The 13,969-nt window shown below is 42.1% G+C and overlaps 1 protein-coding gene across 1 annotated transcript in view; it reads left to right on the top strand.

Moving 5' to 3' along the window:
- ZNF638 (zinc finger protein 638) overlaps nucleotides 1–13,969 on the top strand; it is a 66,292-nt gene that overhangs the window by 27,557 nt on the left and 24,766 nt on the right. The window contains exons 8-16 of the mRNA XM_064712322.1: nucleotides 1,678–1,794; nucleotides 4,191–4,249; nucleotides 4,388–4,416; nucleotides 4,804–4,869; nucleotides 7,040–7,201; nucleotides 7,323–7,363; nucleotides 10,782–10,925; nucleotides 11,011–11,139; nucleotides 13,028–13,069. Of these exons, the coding sequence (XP_064568392.1) occupies nucleotides 1,678–1,794; nucleotides 4,191–4,249; nucleotides 4,388–4,416; nucleotides 4,804–4,869; nucleotides 7,040–7,201; nucleotides 7,323–7,363; nucleotides 10,782–10,925; nucleotides 11,011–11,139; nucleotides 13,028–13,069 (789 nt within the window). The remainder of the gene's footprint in view (nucleotides 1–1,677; nucleotides 1,795–4,190; nucleotides 4,250–4,387; nucleotides 4,417–4,803; nucleotides 4,870–7,039; nucleotides 7,202–7,322; nucleotides 7,364–10,781; nucleotides 10,926–11,010; nucleotides 11,140–13,027; nucleotides 13,070–13,969) is intronic.

Genomic DNA, 13,969 nt, shown 5'->3' with positions numbered 1-13,969 from the left:
AGTTCCCCCCAGTCCATCCCAGTCCCTCCCAGTCCATCCCAGTTCCCCCCAGTCCATCCCAGTTCCCCCCAGTCCATCCCAGTATCCCCCAGTCCCCCCCAGTTCCTCCCAGTCCATCCCAGTGCCCCCCAATCCCCTCCCAGTATAAACCAGTAACCCCAAATCCCCCTTTAACCCTTTCCCAGTCACCCCAATCTCCTCCCAGTTCCCCCCAGTCCATCCCAGTTCCTCCCAGTCCATCCCAGTGCCCCCCCAGTCCATCCCAGTCCCCCCCAGTTCCCTCCCAGTGCCCCCAGTATCTCCCAGTCCCTCCCAGTGCCCCCCAGTTCCTCCCAGTCCATCCCAGTCCATCCCAGTTCCCCCCAGTTCCTCCCAGTTCCCCCCAGTCCATCCCAGTCCATCCCAGTATCTCCCAGTTACCCCCCAGTTCCCCCCAGTCCATCCCAGTGCCCCCCAATCCCTCCCAGTATAAACCAGTAACCCCAAATCCCCCTTTAACCCTTTCCCAGTCCCCCCAATCCCCTCCCAGTATCTCCCAGTCCCTCCCAGTTCCCAAGCTGGTTCCCGCTTGGAGTTCTGGGGTTTTATAAATGGGGGATTTTTTTTCCTTCCCTTTTCCTCCCTTTTTTCCTGTTCTTTTCTTCCTTCCCATTCCCTTTTTTCTCTCTTTTTCCTTCCTGTTTTCTCCTTTCTTTCCTCTTTTTTCTTCCCTTTCCTCCGCCTTTTTCTGCCATTTATTTTCCTTCCTTCCTTCCTTCCTTCCTTCCTTCCTTCCTTCCTTCCTTCCTTCCTTCCTTCCTTCCTTCCTTCCTTCCTTCCTTCCTTCCTTCCTTCCTTCCTTCCTTCCTTCCTTCCTTCCTTCCTTCCTTCCTTCCTTCCTTTCCTTCCTTCCTTCCTTCCTTCCTTCCTTCCTTCCTTCCTTCCTTCCTTCCTTCCCTCCTTTTCCCTTTCTCCCCTTCCCTTTTTCCCTTTTCTCTCTTCTTTAAATCTCCTTTTTCCCTTTTCCTCTGTATTCCCCTTCCCTTCCCTCTTTTCCTTTTTCCCCCTATTTTTCTCCCATTTTTCCCTTTCCCCCTTCCCTCTTGTTTCCCTTTGTTCTCCCTTTATTTTCCTTTTTTCCTCTTCTTTTTCCCCCCTTCCCTTTTCCCTTTCTCCCTTCTTTAAATCTCCTTTTTCCCTTTTCTTTTCCCCTTTTCCTCTGTATTTCCTTTTTCCTTTTTCCTTTCCTTTCCTTTCCTTTCCTTTCCTTTCCTTTCCTTTCCTTTCCTTTCCTTTCCTTTTCCTTTTCCTTTTCCTTTTCCTTTTCCTTTTCCTTTTCCTTTTCCTTTTCCTTGAAATTTCCTTTCCTTGAAATTTCCTTTCCTTTTTCCTTTTTCCTTCCCTTCCCTTCCCCCTTTATTCCCTTTGTTCTCCCTTTATTTTCCTTTTTATCCCATTTTCCCTTTCTCTCCTTCCCTTTTCCTCCTCTTTTATCCCCCCTTTTTTCCTTTTGGTTTCCTTTTTCCTCTCCTTTCCTTCCCCTTTTTCCCCTTTTCCCCCTTCCCTTTCCTCCTTTTTCCCTTTCCCTCCTTGGACCCCCCTGCAATTCCCTCCCCGTGACCCCAGAGCCCCCCCAGCCCCCGGAATGTTGGGAATGTCAGGAATTTCAGGAATTCTGCTCTCTGTGTGTCCCCGCAGGCGTACCTGGAGCTGAAGTGCAGGGAGGCGGTGCTGGCGGCCGTGCGCTGCGGGGAGACGGCGCCGCTGCTGCTGCACGGCCACCAACTGAGGGCCAGCGTGGCTGAGGGGACACAGGTGGGGACAACGGCGGGGATAAATAACGGGGATAACGGGAATAATGGGGATAATGGGGATAACGGGGATGGGAACGGGGGAATGGGAATAACGGGAATAACGGGAATAACGGGAATAACGGGAATGGGAATGGGGAATGGGGATGGGAATAACGGGAATAACGGGAATAATGGGAATGGGGAATGGGGAATGGGAATGGGAATAACGGGGATGGGAATGGGAATAACGGGAATAACAGGAATAACGGGGATAATGGGAATAACGGGAATAACGGGGTTAATGGGAATAATGGGGATAATGGGAATGGCGGGAATAACGGGGATAACGGGGATAATGGGGATGGGAACGGGATGGGAATGGGAATAATGGGAATAACAGGAATGGCGGGAATAATGGGGATAACGGGGATAATGAGGATAACGGGAATAATGGGAATGGGGATGGGAACGGGATTGGGAATGGGGGAATGGGAATGACAATAACAGGAATAACGGGAAAGGGAATAACGGGATGGTGGGGATAACAGGAATGGGATTGGGATTGGGAATGGAATGGGAATAACGGGAATAATGGGAATAGTGGGAATGGGAACAATGGGAATAACGGGAATAGGAATGGGAATAACAGGAATAACAGGAATAATGGGAAATGGGAACGGGAATAACGGGAATAATGGGGATAATGGGAATGGGAATAATGGGGATAATGGCAATAATGGGAATGGCGAGAATAACAGGGATAATGGGAATGGGAATAACGGGGATAACGGGGATGGGGAATGGGAACAGGAATGGCAGGAATAATGGGAATGGCGGGAATAACAGGAATGGGATTGGGAATGGGAATGGGAATGGGGACGGGAATGGGAATAACGGGAATAACAGGAATGGGAACGGGAATGGGGAATGGGAATGGGGATGGGAATGGGGATGGGAATGGGAATAACGGGAATAATGGGAATAACGGGAATGGGGATGGGAATGGGGATGGGATGGGGATGGGAATAACGGGAATAATGGGAATAACGGGAATGGGGATGGGAATGGGATTGGAATGGGAATAATGGGAATAACGGGATAACAGGAATAATGGGGATAGCGGGAATAATGGGAATGGGATTGGGAATGGGGGAATGGGAATGGGAATAACGGAATAACAGGAATGGGTACAGCAATGGCGGGAATAACGGGAATGATGGAATAATGGGAACGGGAATGCAATGGGAATGGGAACGGGAATGGGGAACGGGAACGGGAATGGGGGAATGGGAATAACGGGAATAACAGGAATAATGGGGATGGGAATGGGATTGGAAATGGGGAATGGGGATGGGAATAACGGGAATAACGGGGATGGGAACGGGATGGGAATGGGAGTGGGAATAATGGGAATAACGGGAATAATGAGAATAATGGCAATAATGGGAATGGGAATAATGGCAATAACGGGAATAACAGCAATGGGAATGGGAATAACAGGAATAATGGGAATAACGGGAATGGGAATGGGAATGGGAACGAGAATGGGAATGGGGATGGGAATAACAGGGATAACAGGAATAACGGGGATAATGGGGATGGGGATGGGAATAGGAATGGGAATAACAGGAATGTGAATGGTGAATGGGAATAATGGGGATAATGGGAATGGGAATATAACTGCTTAATTAGCATGAATGAATTTGAATTAAGGATCTTATTTAAATGTAACATCAGTTATTAATAATGAAAATAATATTAACTATTAATTATATATTAACTATTAATATTAACTATATAAATATTACCTATTAATTAATATTAATTGCTACAGTTAAGGATTAATTATTATTAACCTTATTATTAAGGCATCAATTGTTCCATACACGTATTTCTAATAAAATAAGAATTTAATTAATTTAGTCAAAATTAATTAATATGCTTAATTATTGGTCACTATTTATTTAATATATATATTATTTATTTTTATATATTTATATATATATTATATATAATTATATATTTCTGTGTATTTATATATATTATATATATTTATATGCTTTTATATTTTATATTTATATTTTTACATATTTATATATATTGTATATATTTATATATTTATATTTTTTATATTTTCACATATTTATATATGTTATATATATTTATATTTTTATATATATTTTATATATATTATATATATATTTATATATAAATCTGTACACAACAAATTTATTATTTCTTAATAAAATCTGATTGAAATTTCAATTAACAGCAGCCATAAGTAATAATTTATCACTACTTAACAAGCATTAACTAATTAAATTTAAGAATCCCATTTCTAATTAATATCTATTATTATATCGATTATTAATCAATTATATCGATTATTAATAAATCACAATTTTTCCCCATTTCCAGGCAAAGAAAACGGTGAAAAAACGAGTTCTGAACCCCAAAAAAACCCCAACCAGCACCAAGTAAGACCCTCATTAATTAATTAATGTTAATTACAATAACGGGAAATCCAGGGGCTCAAATTTTGCCCTTTAATTGGGGGTTAATAATTAATAATTATTAATTAAATTGATTTTTTTGGTGTTTTTTTCTCCTCCCAGGAAAGTCCCGAGCACCAAAGTCCTGACAGGTGAGGTTGATCTTCATTAATTAATTAAGAATTAATTAGTAAGAAGTTATTAATAATTTGGCTTAATTCATTTTAATTTCATTGGTTTTTAATAAGAAATTATCTGGTGCTAAATAATTGATTTTCTTTCATTCCTGAGCTTGTTTAATTATTAAAGAATTATGAGTCGGTTTAATTAATTATTGAGGATTTAATTTATATTTTGGGGGTTTTTTGCCCCTAAAATTCTACAGAATAATTTAAATTTTGGGGTTGGTTTACCCCAAAAAATCCAAAATTTTTCCCCATAAATTGCCCTGGATTTCATTTAAATTTTGGGGTGTTTTGCCCTGAAAAAATAAAATTTTTTCCCTCAAATCCATTTTTTTTGGGGATTCTTTTTTGTAGGGAAAAAGGAAAAAGTGAAGAAAACAGTGGGGGAGAAGAAAGTGAAGAAAACCTCGAATGTGGAAGGTGAGGGGGAAAAACTGGGAAAAATTGAGAAAAAATGGAAAAAAAATTGGGAAAAAATGAAAACAAATGGGAAAAAATTGGGAGAAAAAATTGGGAAAAAATGAGAAAAAATGGAAAAAAATTTGGGAAAAATTGGGAAAAAATGGGAAAAAAATTGGGAAAAATTGAGAAAAAATTGGGAAAAAATGAGAAAAAAATGGAAAAAAAATTGGAAAAAAATTGGGAAAAATTGAGAAAAAATGGGAAAAAAATTGGGAAAAATTGAGAAAAAATTGGGAAAAATCTTGGGGAAAAATTGGGAAAAAATTGAGAAAAAATGGAAAAAAATTGGGAAAAATTGAGAAAAAATGGGAAAAAAATGGGAAAAATTGAGAAAAAATGGGAAAAATCTTGGGGGAAAAATTGGGAAAAATTGAGAAAAAATGGAAAAAAATTGGGAGAAAAATTGGGAAAAATTGAGGAAAAATGGGAAAAATTTGGGAAAAAAATTGGGAAAAATTGAGAAAAAATGGAAAAAATTTTGGGAAAAATTGGGAAAAAATGGGAAAAGTCTTGGGAAAAAATTGGGAAAAATTGAAAAAAAAAAGGGAAAAAATCTTTGGGAAAAATTGTGAAAAAATGGGGAAAAAATTGGGAGAAAAATTGGGAAAAATTGGGTAAAAAATGGGGAAAAAATTGGGAAAAATCTTGGGAGAAAAAATTGGGAAAAAATGGAAAAAATTGGGAAAAATCTTGGGAGAAAAAATTGGGAAAATTGAGAAAAAATGGGGAAAAATTTGGGGGAAAAATTGGGAAAAATTGAGAAAAAATGGGAAAAATCTTGCGGAAAAATTGGGTAAAAATGGAGAAAAATTTTGGGAGAAAAAATTGGGAAAAATGGGGAAAAAAATTGGGAAAAAAATGGAGAAAAAAATGGGAAAAATTGAGAAAAAAAGGAAAAAAACTGGGAAAAATTGGGAAAAAATGGGAAAAAAAATGGGAAAAATCTTGGGGAAAAAAATTGAGAAAAAAATGGAAAAAAATTTGGAAAAAATGGAAAAAAATTGGGAAAAATCTTGAGGAAAAATTGGGAAAAATCTTATGGAAAAATTGGGAAAAAATGAGAAAAAATGGAAAAAAATTTGGGAAAAATCTTGGGAGAAAAAATGGGAAAAATTGAGAAGAAATTGAGAAAAAATGAGAAAAATCTTGGGGAAAAATTGGGAAAAATTGAGAAAAAATGGAAAAAAATTGGGAGAAAAATTGGGAAAAATTGAGGAAAAATGGGAAAAATTTGGGAGAAAAATTGGGAAAAATTGAGTAAAAATGGAGAAAATTTTGGGAGAAAAAATTGGGAAAAAATGGGAAAAGTCTTGGGAAAAAATTGGGAAAAATTGAAAAAAAAAAGGGAAAAAATCTTTGGGAAAAATTGTGAAAAAATGGGGAAAAATTTGGGGGGAAAATGGGAAAAATTGAGAAAAAATGGAAAAAAAATTGGGAAAAATCTTGGGAGAAAAAATTGGGAAAAATTGACAAAAATGGGAAAAATCTTGGGAGAAAAAATTGGGAAAAATTGAGAAAAAATTGGGAAAAATTTGGGGGAAAAATTGGGAAAAATTGAGAAAAAATGGGAAAAATCTTGGGGAAAAATTGGGAAAAATCTTGGGAGAAAAAATTGGGAAAAATTGGGAAAAATATTGGGAGAAAAAATTGGGAAAAATTGGGGGGAAAATGGGAAAAATCTTGAGAGAAAAAATTGGCAGAAAAAATTGGGAAAAATCTTGGGGAAAAATTGGGAAAAATTGAGAAAAAATGGAAAAAAAAATTGGGAAAAATTGAGAAAAAATGGGAAAAAATTGGGGGAAAAAATTGGGAAAAATTGAGAAAAATGGGAAAAATCTTGAAGAAAAATTGGGGAAAAAATTGGAAAAAACGGAGAAAAATCTTGAGGAAAAATTAGGAAAAAATGGAAAAAAATCCCTTGGGAAATGGGAAGAAATGGGGGAAAATGGGGGAAAGAACCTTGGAAAAATGGGAAAAATATTGGGGAAATACAGAAAAAATTTGGGAAAAAAAAGGGAAAAATCCCTTGGGAAAATGGGGAAAAATGATAAAAAATTTAATAGGATTGCAAAAAAAAAGGGGGAAAAAACTGGAATTAATTCTGTGCTGATTTTTCATTTTTCCATAGGAAAAGAGGCCGGGGAAGATTCCGGGGTTGTGGCTGAGGAAATTCCGGAATTGGATCCCAAAAATCCCGAAAATCCCAATAATCCAAATAATCCCAATAATCCAAATAATCCCAAAATTTCCCCGGATCCAGAAGGACCAGGAGACCCCGGGACAGCCCCAGGTAATTCCAGAAAATTCATGGAATTCTCCCTTTGGTATTTTGGTATAAAGATTTTAAAATATTTAAATATAAATATAAAATTAAATTGAATTTATTAATTTATTTAAATATAAATTTCCAGAGGCCGCGCTGAGCGAGGAACCCACGGATGCAGGCGGGAAGGTCAGCGGGGTTTGGGAATTTTTGGGGAATTTTTTGGGATTTTTTGGGGGATTTTTGCGAGTTTTTTGGGAATTTTTTGGGATTTTTTGGGGGAATTTTTGGGGGAATTTTGGGAATTTTTTAGGGATTTTTTGGGAATTTTTGGGGAATTTTTTGGGATTTTTTGGGGATTTCTTGGGGGATTTTTTGGGAATTTTTTGGGGATTATTTGGGAATTTTTTTTTGAATTTCAGGGGTTTAGGAATTGTGGGATGTGTGGGAATTTATTTTGAATTTTTGGGGGATTTTTTGGGTATTTTTGGGGAATTTTTTTGAATTTTTGGGGAATTTTTTTGAATTTTTGAGATTTTTTTGAGATTTTTGGGGGAATTTTGGGGAAATTTTTGGGAATTTTTTGGGGATTTTTTTTGAATTTTTGGGGCATTTTTTGGGCATTTTTGGGGGATTTTGGGATTTTTTTGGGAATTTTTGGAATTTTTGGAAATTTTTGGGGGGATTTTTTTTGAATTTTTTGGGAATTTTAGGGGTTTGGGAATTGTGGGATTTTTTGGGAATTTTGGGAATTGTGGGATTTTTGGGATTTGAGAAATGTGGGATTTTTTGGGTATTTTAGGGGTTTGGGTATTGTGGGATTTTTTGGGTATTTTAGGGGTTTGGGAATTGTGGGATTTTTGGGGAATTTTAGGGGTTTGGGAAATGTGGGATTTTGGGAATTTTAGGAATTTGGGAATGCTGGGAATTCTGGGAACACTGGGAATTTTCCTGCTTTCCCAAGCATTCCCAGCAATCCCAACCTCCAACCCCATTTGGGTTTGGCTCCATCCCAATCCCAAACCCCAGAACCTCCCTTTGGGATGGGAACAGAGAGCTCTGGGATTGGGATTGGGATTGGGACTGGAATTCCCATTGGGATGGGAATGGGATCAAAATTCCCTTTGGGATGGGAACAGTGAGCTTTGGGATTGGGATTGGGATTCCCTTTGGGAGGGGAATGGGATCAGAATTCCCTTTGGGATGGGAATCAGAGCGCTGGGATTGGGATTGGGATTCTTTTTGGGACAGGAACAGGATTAAAATTCCCTTTGGGATGGGAATCAGAGCTTTGGGATCGGGATCAGGATCTGGATCAGGATTGGGATGGGAATTGGGATTGAGATCAGGATCAGGATTGGGATTGGGATTGGGATTAGGATCAGGATTGGGATTGGGATCAGGATCAGGATTGGGATGGGGATCAGGATCAGGATTGGGATCAGGATCAGGATCAGGATTGGGATCAGGATCGGGATCAGGATCAGGAATTCCTTCCCCCCAGGACAACGCTGACCCTGAGCAGAGCTGTGTGCTCCTCGTGTCCAACCTGCTGGGATTGGGATGGGGATCAGGATCAGGATTGAGATCAGGATCAGGATCAGGATTGGGATCAGGGTTGGGATCAGGATTGGGATCAGGATCAGGATTGGGATCAGGATTGGGATCAGGATTGGGATCAGGATCAGGATTGGGATCAGGATTGGGATGGGGATTAGGGTTGGGATTGGGATCAGGATCAGAATTGGGATCAGGATCAGGATCAGGATTGGGATCAGGGTTGGGATCAGGATGGGGACGGGGATCAGGGTTGGGATCAGGATCAGGATCAGGATTGGGATCAGGATCAGGATTGGGATGGGGATCAGGATCAGGATCAGGATTGGGGTGGGGATCAGGATCAGGGTCAGGATCAGGATGAGGATCAGGGTTGGGATCAGGATTAGGATTGGGATCAGGATCAGGAATTCCCTCCCCAGGATGACGATGCTCACCCCGAGCGCAGCTGCGTGTGGGGATTGGGATTTGGGATGGGGATTGGGATGGGGATGGAGTTTGGGATCAGGCTCAGGATCAGGAGTTCCGTGCCCCCCACAGGACGCTGACCCCGAGCAGAGCTGCGTGCTGCTGGTGTCCAACCTGCCGGGATTGGGATGGGGATCAGGGTTGGGATGGGGATCAGGATCGGGATTCGGATTGGGATCAGGCTCAGGATCAGGAATTCCCTCCCCCAGGATGACGGTGCCAACCCCGAGCAGCTCTGTGTGCTCCTGGTGTCCAACCTGCCGGGATTGGGATCAGGATCAGGATTGGGATTGGGATCAGGATTGGGATGGGGATCAGGATCAGGATTGGGATTGGGATCAGGATCAGGATCAGGATTGGGATTGGGATTAGGATCAGGATCAGGAATTCCTTCCCCCTCAGGATGACGCTCACCCCGAGTGCAGCTGCGTGTGGGGATTGGGATTTGGGATGGGGATGGGGATTGGGATGGGGATGGAGTTTGGGATCAGGATCAGGATCAGGATCAGGATCGGGATCAGGATCAGGAATTCCCTCCCCCCAGGATGACAGTGCCGACCCCGATCAGCTCTGTGTGCTCCTGGTGTCCAACCTGCCGGGATTGGGATGGGGATCAGGATCAGAATTAGGATCAGGATCGGGATCAGGATCAGGATTGGGATGGGGATCGAGATCAGGATCGGGATCAGGATCAAGATCAGGATTGGGATTGGGATGGGGATCAGGTTTGGAATCAGGATCAGGATCAGGATTGGGATGGGGATCAGGATCAGGATCAGGATCAGGATTGGGATCAGGATTGGGATGGGGATCAGGTTTGGAATCAGGATCAGGATCAGGATTGGGATGGGGATCAGGATCAGGATCAGGATCAGGATCAGGATTGGGATCAGGATCGGGATCAGGATTGGGATGGGGATCAGGATCAGGATCAGGAATTCCCTCCCCCCAGGACGATGCTGACCCCGAGCAGAGCTGTGTGCTCCTGGTGTCCAACCTGCCGGGATTGGGGTGGGGATTGGGATCAGGATCAGGATCAGGATCGAGATCAGGATTGGGATTGGGATCAGGATCAGGATCAGGATCGGGATCAGGATTGGGATCGGGATCAGGATTAGGATCAGGATCGGGATCTGGATCAGGATTGGGATTGGGATCAGGATGGGGATCAGGCTCAGGATTGGGATCAGGATGGGGATCAGGCTCAGGATCAGGAATTCCCTCCCCCAGGATGACAGTGCCGACCCCGCTCAGCTCTGTGTGCTGCTGGTGTCCAACCTGCTGGGATTGGGATGGGGATCAGGATTGGGATCAGGATCGGGATCAGGATTGGGATCGGGATCAGGATCAGGATCGGGATCAGGATCGGGATCAGGATTGGGATTGGGATTGGGATTGGGATGGGGATGGAGTTTGGGATCAGGATCAGGATCAGGCTCAGGATCAGGAATTCCCTCCCCCAGGATGAGGGTGCCGACCCCGCTCAGCTCTGTGTGCTGCTGGTGTCCAACCTGCCGGGATTGGGATGGGGATGGGGATCAGGGTTGGGATGGGGATCAGGCTCAGGAATTCCCTCCCCCAGGCTGACGCTGCCGACCCCGCTCAGCTCTGCGTTCTCCTGGTGTCCAACCTGCCCGCCAGGGGCTGCAGCCCGGCCGAGCTCTCCAGCCTGGCCCAGCCCTTCGGGGGCCTGCGGGACCTGCTGGTGCTCTCCTCCCACAAAAAGGTACCGGGAACCCCCAGCTCGGGAATGTTGGGAACCTTTGGGGAATTTTTGGGATTTTTGGGAGCCGTGGGTGTGGATTTTCCAGGCGTTCCTGGAGATCCCGCGCGGAGCCGCCGAGTCCATGGTGAAATTCTACGGGAGCTTCCCGATGAGCCTGGGCGGGAACCAGCTGGAGATCCGGCACGAGCCGCGGCTGCCGAGCCTGCAGGACGAGGTGGGGAGCCCGGGAAACCGGGATTTGGGGATTTGGGAATTGGAGGGATGGTGGGGATTGGGGGATTGGGGGAAATTAAGGGATTTGGGGATTGAGTGAATGGTGGGAAGTGTGGGATTGAGGGAAGTTGGGGAATTGTGGGGATTGGGGGAGTGTGAGGATTTAGGAATTGGGGGAATTTGGGAATTGGGGGAATTTGGGAATTGTGGGAATTGTGGGAATTGAGGGAGTGTGAGGATTTAGGAATTGGGAATTGGGGGAATTTGGGAATTGTGGGGATTGGGGGAATTTGGGAATTTGGGGAATTGTGAAGACTTGGGGATTGGGGAATTGAGGGAGTTGTGGGGATTTAGGAATTGTGGGAATTGGGGGAATTTGAGAATTGCGGAGAATGGGGGAATTTGGGAATTGGGGGAATTTAGGAACTTTGGGGATTGGGGAAATGTGAGGATTTGGGAATTGTGGGAATTGTGGAAATTTGGGAATTGTGGGAATTTGGGGAATTTGGGAATTGCAGGGATTGGGGGAATTGGAGGAATGCAGAAATTGTGGTGATTGGGGGAGTGTGAGGATTTAGGAATTGTGGGAATTGGAGGAATGTGGGAATTGGGGGAATTTGGGAATTGTGGGGATTGGGGGAATTTGGGAATTGGGGGGATTGGAGGAATGCGGGAATTGTGGGGATTGGGGGAATGTGAGGATTTAGGAATTGTAGGAATTGGGGGAATTTGGGAATTGTGGGATTGAAATTAGGAATTGGGGAATTGAGGGAAATTGAGCACTTTGGGAATTGAGGGAGTTGTGGGGATTTAGGAATTGGGGGGATTGGGGGAAATTGGGGAATTTGGGAATTGGGGGGATTGGGGGAATGTGAGGATTTAGGAATTGTGGGAATTGGGGGAATTTGGGAATTGTGGGAATGGTGAAGACTTGGGAATTGTGGGATTGAGGGAAATTAGGGATTGGGGAATTGAGGGGAATTGAGAGAGTTGTGGGGAAGTTGGGAATTGAGAGATTGGGGGAAGTTGGGAAATTCTGGGATTGTGGGGATTGGGGGAAATGGGGGGATGTGGGAATTGTGGGGATTGGGGAAGTGTGAGGATTTAGGAATTGTGGGAACTGGGGGAATTTGGGAATTGTGGGGATTGGGGGAATTTGGGAATTGTGGGGATTTGGGGAATTTTAGGGAATTTTGGGATTGAGGGAAATTGGGGATTGGGGAATTGAAGGGAATTGAGAGAGTTGTGGGGAATTTGGGAATTGAGAGATTGGGGAAGTTGGGAAATTTTGGGATTGTGGGAATTGTGGGGATTTAGGAATTGGGGGAGTTGGAAATTTGGGCGATTGTGGGGATTTTAGGAATTTTGGGAATTGTGGGAATTTTCGGGATTGTGGGATTGAGGGAATTTGGGAATTTTGGGGGAATTGTGGGAACTGTGAGAATTGCAGGATTGAGGGAATTGGGAATTGTGGGGATGTGGGGATTTGGGGAATTTTAGGGAATTTTGGGATGGAGGGAAGTTGAGCAGTTTGGGGATTTTGGGAATTGTGGGTTTGGGGGGAAATTGGGAATTAGAAGGATTTAGAAATGGTGGGAATTTTAGGAATTTGGGGAATTCGGGTTTTGTGAGATTGGGGGAAGTTGGAGAATTTGGGGAATTTCAGGAATTGTGGGAAAAACACTGGAAAAAAAATTCCCAATTTTCTCCTTCAAGCAAGATTTCAGTATTTAAATAGAATTTAAATTGAGTTTTTTAGCACTTCCTGAAGTTTAAAAAATGAGATTTTTCCCTGGATAATTTTACATGATGAACACTTTAATGATGATTAATTATTGCTCAATTATCAATTATTAATTAAACCCCAATCCTTTTTTTCCTCTCTAAAGGAAGCCGTTTTCATCTCTCTCATCCAGGAGTCTGATCCCAAGGTCAGTTTTCCCATTTTATCCCAAATTTTCCTCCTCATTCTCCCAAATTTTTTTTCCCTCATTATCCCAAATTTTTTTCCTCATAATCCCAAATTTTTCCCCTCATTATCCCAAATTTTCCTCCTCATTATCCCGAATTATTCTCTTAATTCTCCCAAATTTTTTTCCTCATTTTCCCAAATTTTTTTCCCTCATTATCCCAAATTTTTCTCCTCATTCTCCCAAATTTTTTCTCTTTATTCTCCCAAATTTTTCTCTTCATTCTCCCAAATTCTTCCTCTTCATTCTCCCAAATTTTTCTTCTCATTATCCCAATTTTTTCCCTTCATTATCCCAATTTTTTCTCCTCATTCTCCCAAATTTTTTCTCCTCATTCTCCCAAATTTTTCCTCTTTATTATCCCAAATTTTTCTCTTCATTATCGCAAATTTTTCTTCTCATTATCCCAAATTTTTCTCTTCATTATCCCAAATTTTCCTCCTCGTTATCCCAAATTTTTCTTTTTTCTCCCAAATTTTTCCCCTCATTATCCAAAATTTTTCTCTTCATTATCCCAAATTTTTCTCCTCATAATCCCAAATTTTTTTCCCTCATTCTCCCAAATTTTTCTCTTCATTCTCCCAAATTTTTTCTCTTCATTATCCAAAATTTTTCCCTCATTCTCCCAAATTTTTTCTCTTCATTATCCCAAATTTTTCTCTTCATTATCCCAAATTTTTTCTCTTCATTATCCCAAATTTTTCTGTTTATTATCCCAAATTTTTCTCTTCATTATCCCAAATTTTTCTTCTCATTATCCCAAATTTTTCTCTTCATTATCCCAAATTTTCCTCCTCGTTATCCCAAATTTTTCTTTTTTTCTCCCAAATTTTTCCCCTCATTATCCAAAATTTTTCTCTT

Source organism: Zonotrichia leucophrys, chromosome 4 (assembly GCF_028769735.1).
Source record: "Zonotrichia leucophrys gambelii isolate GWCS_2022_RI chromosome 4, RI_Zleu_2.0, whole genome shotgun sequence".
Classification (NCBI taxonomy): domain Eukaryota; kingdom Metazoa; phylum Chordata; class Aves; order Passeriformes; family Passerellidae; genus Zonotrichia; species Zonotrichia leucophrys.
This window is presented reverse-complemented; position numbering and strand designations above follow the sequence as displayed.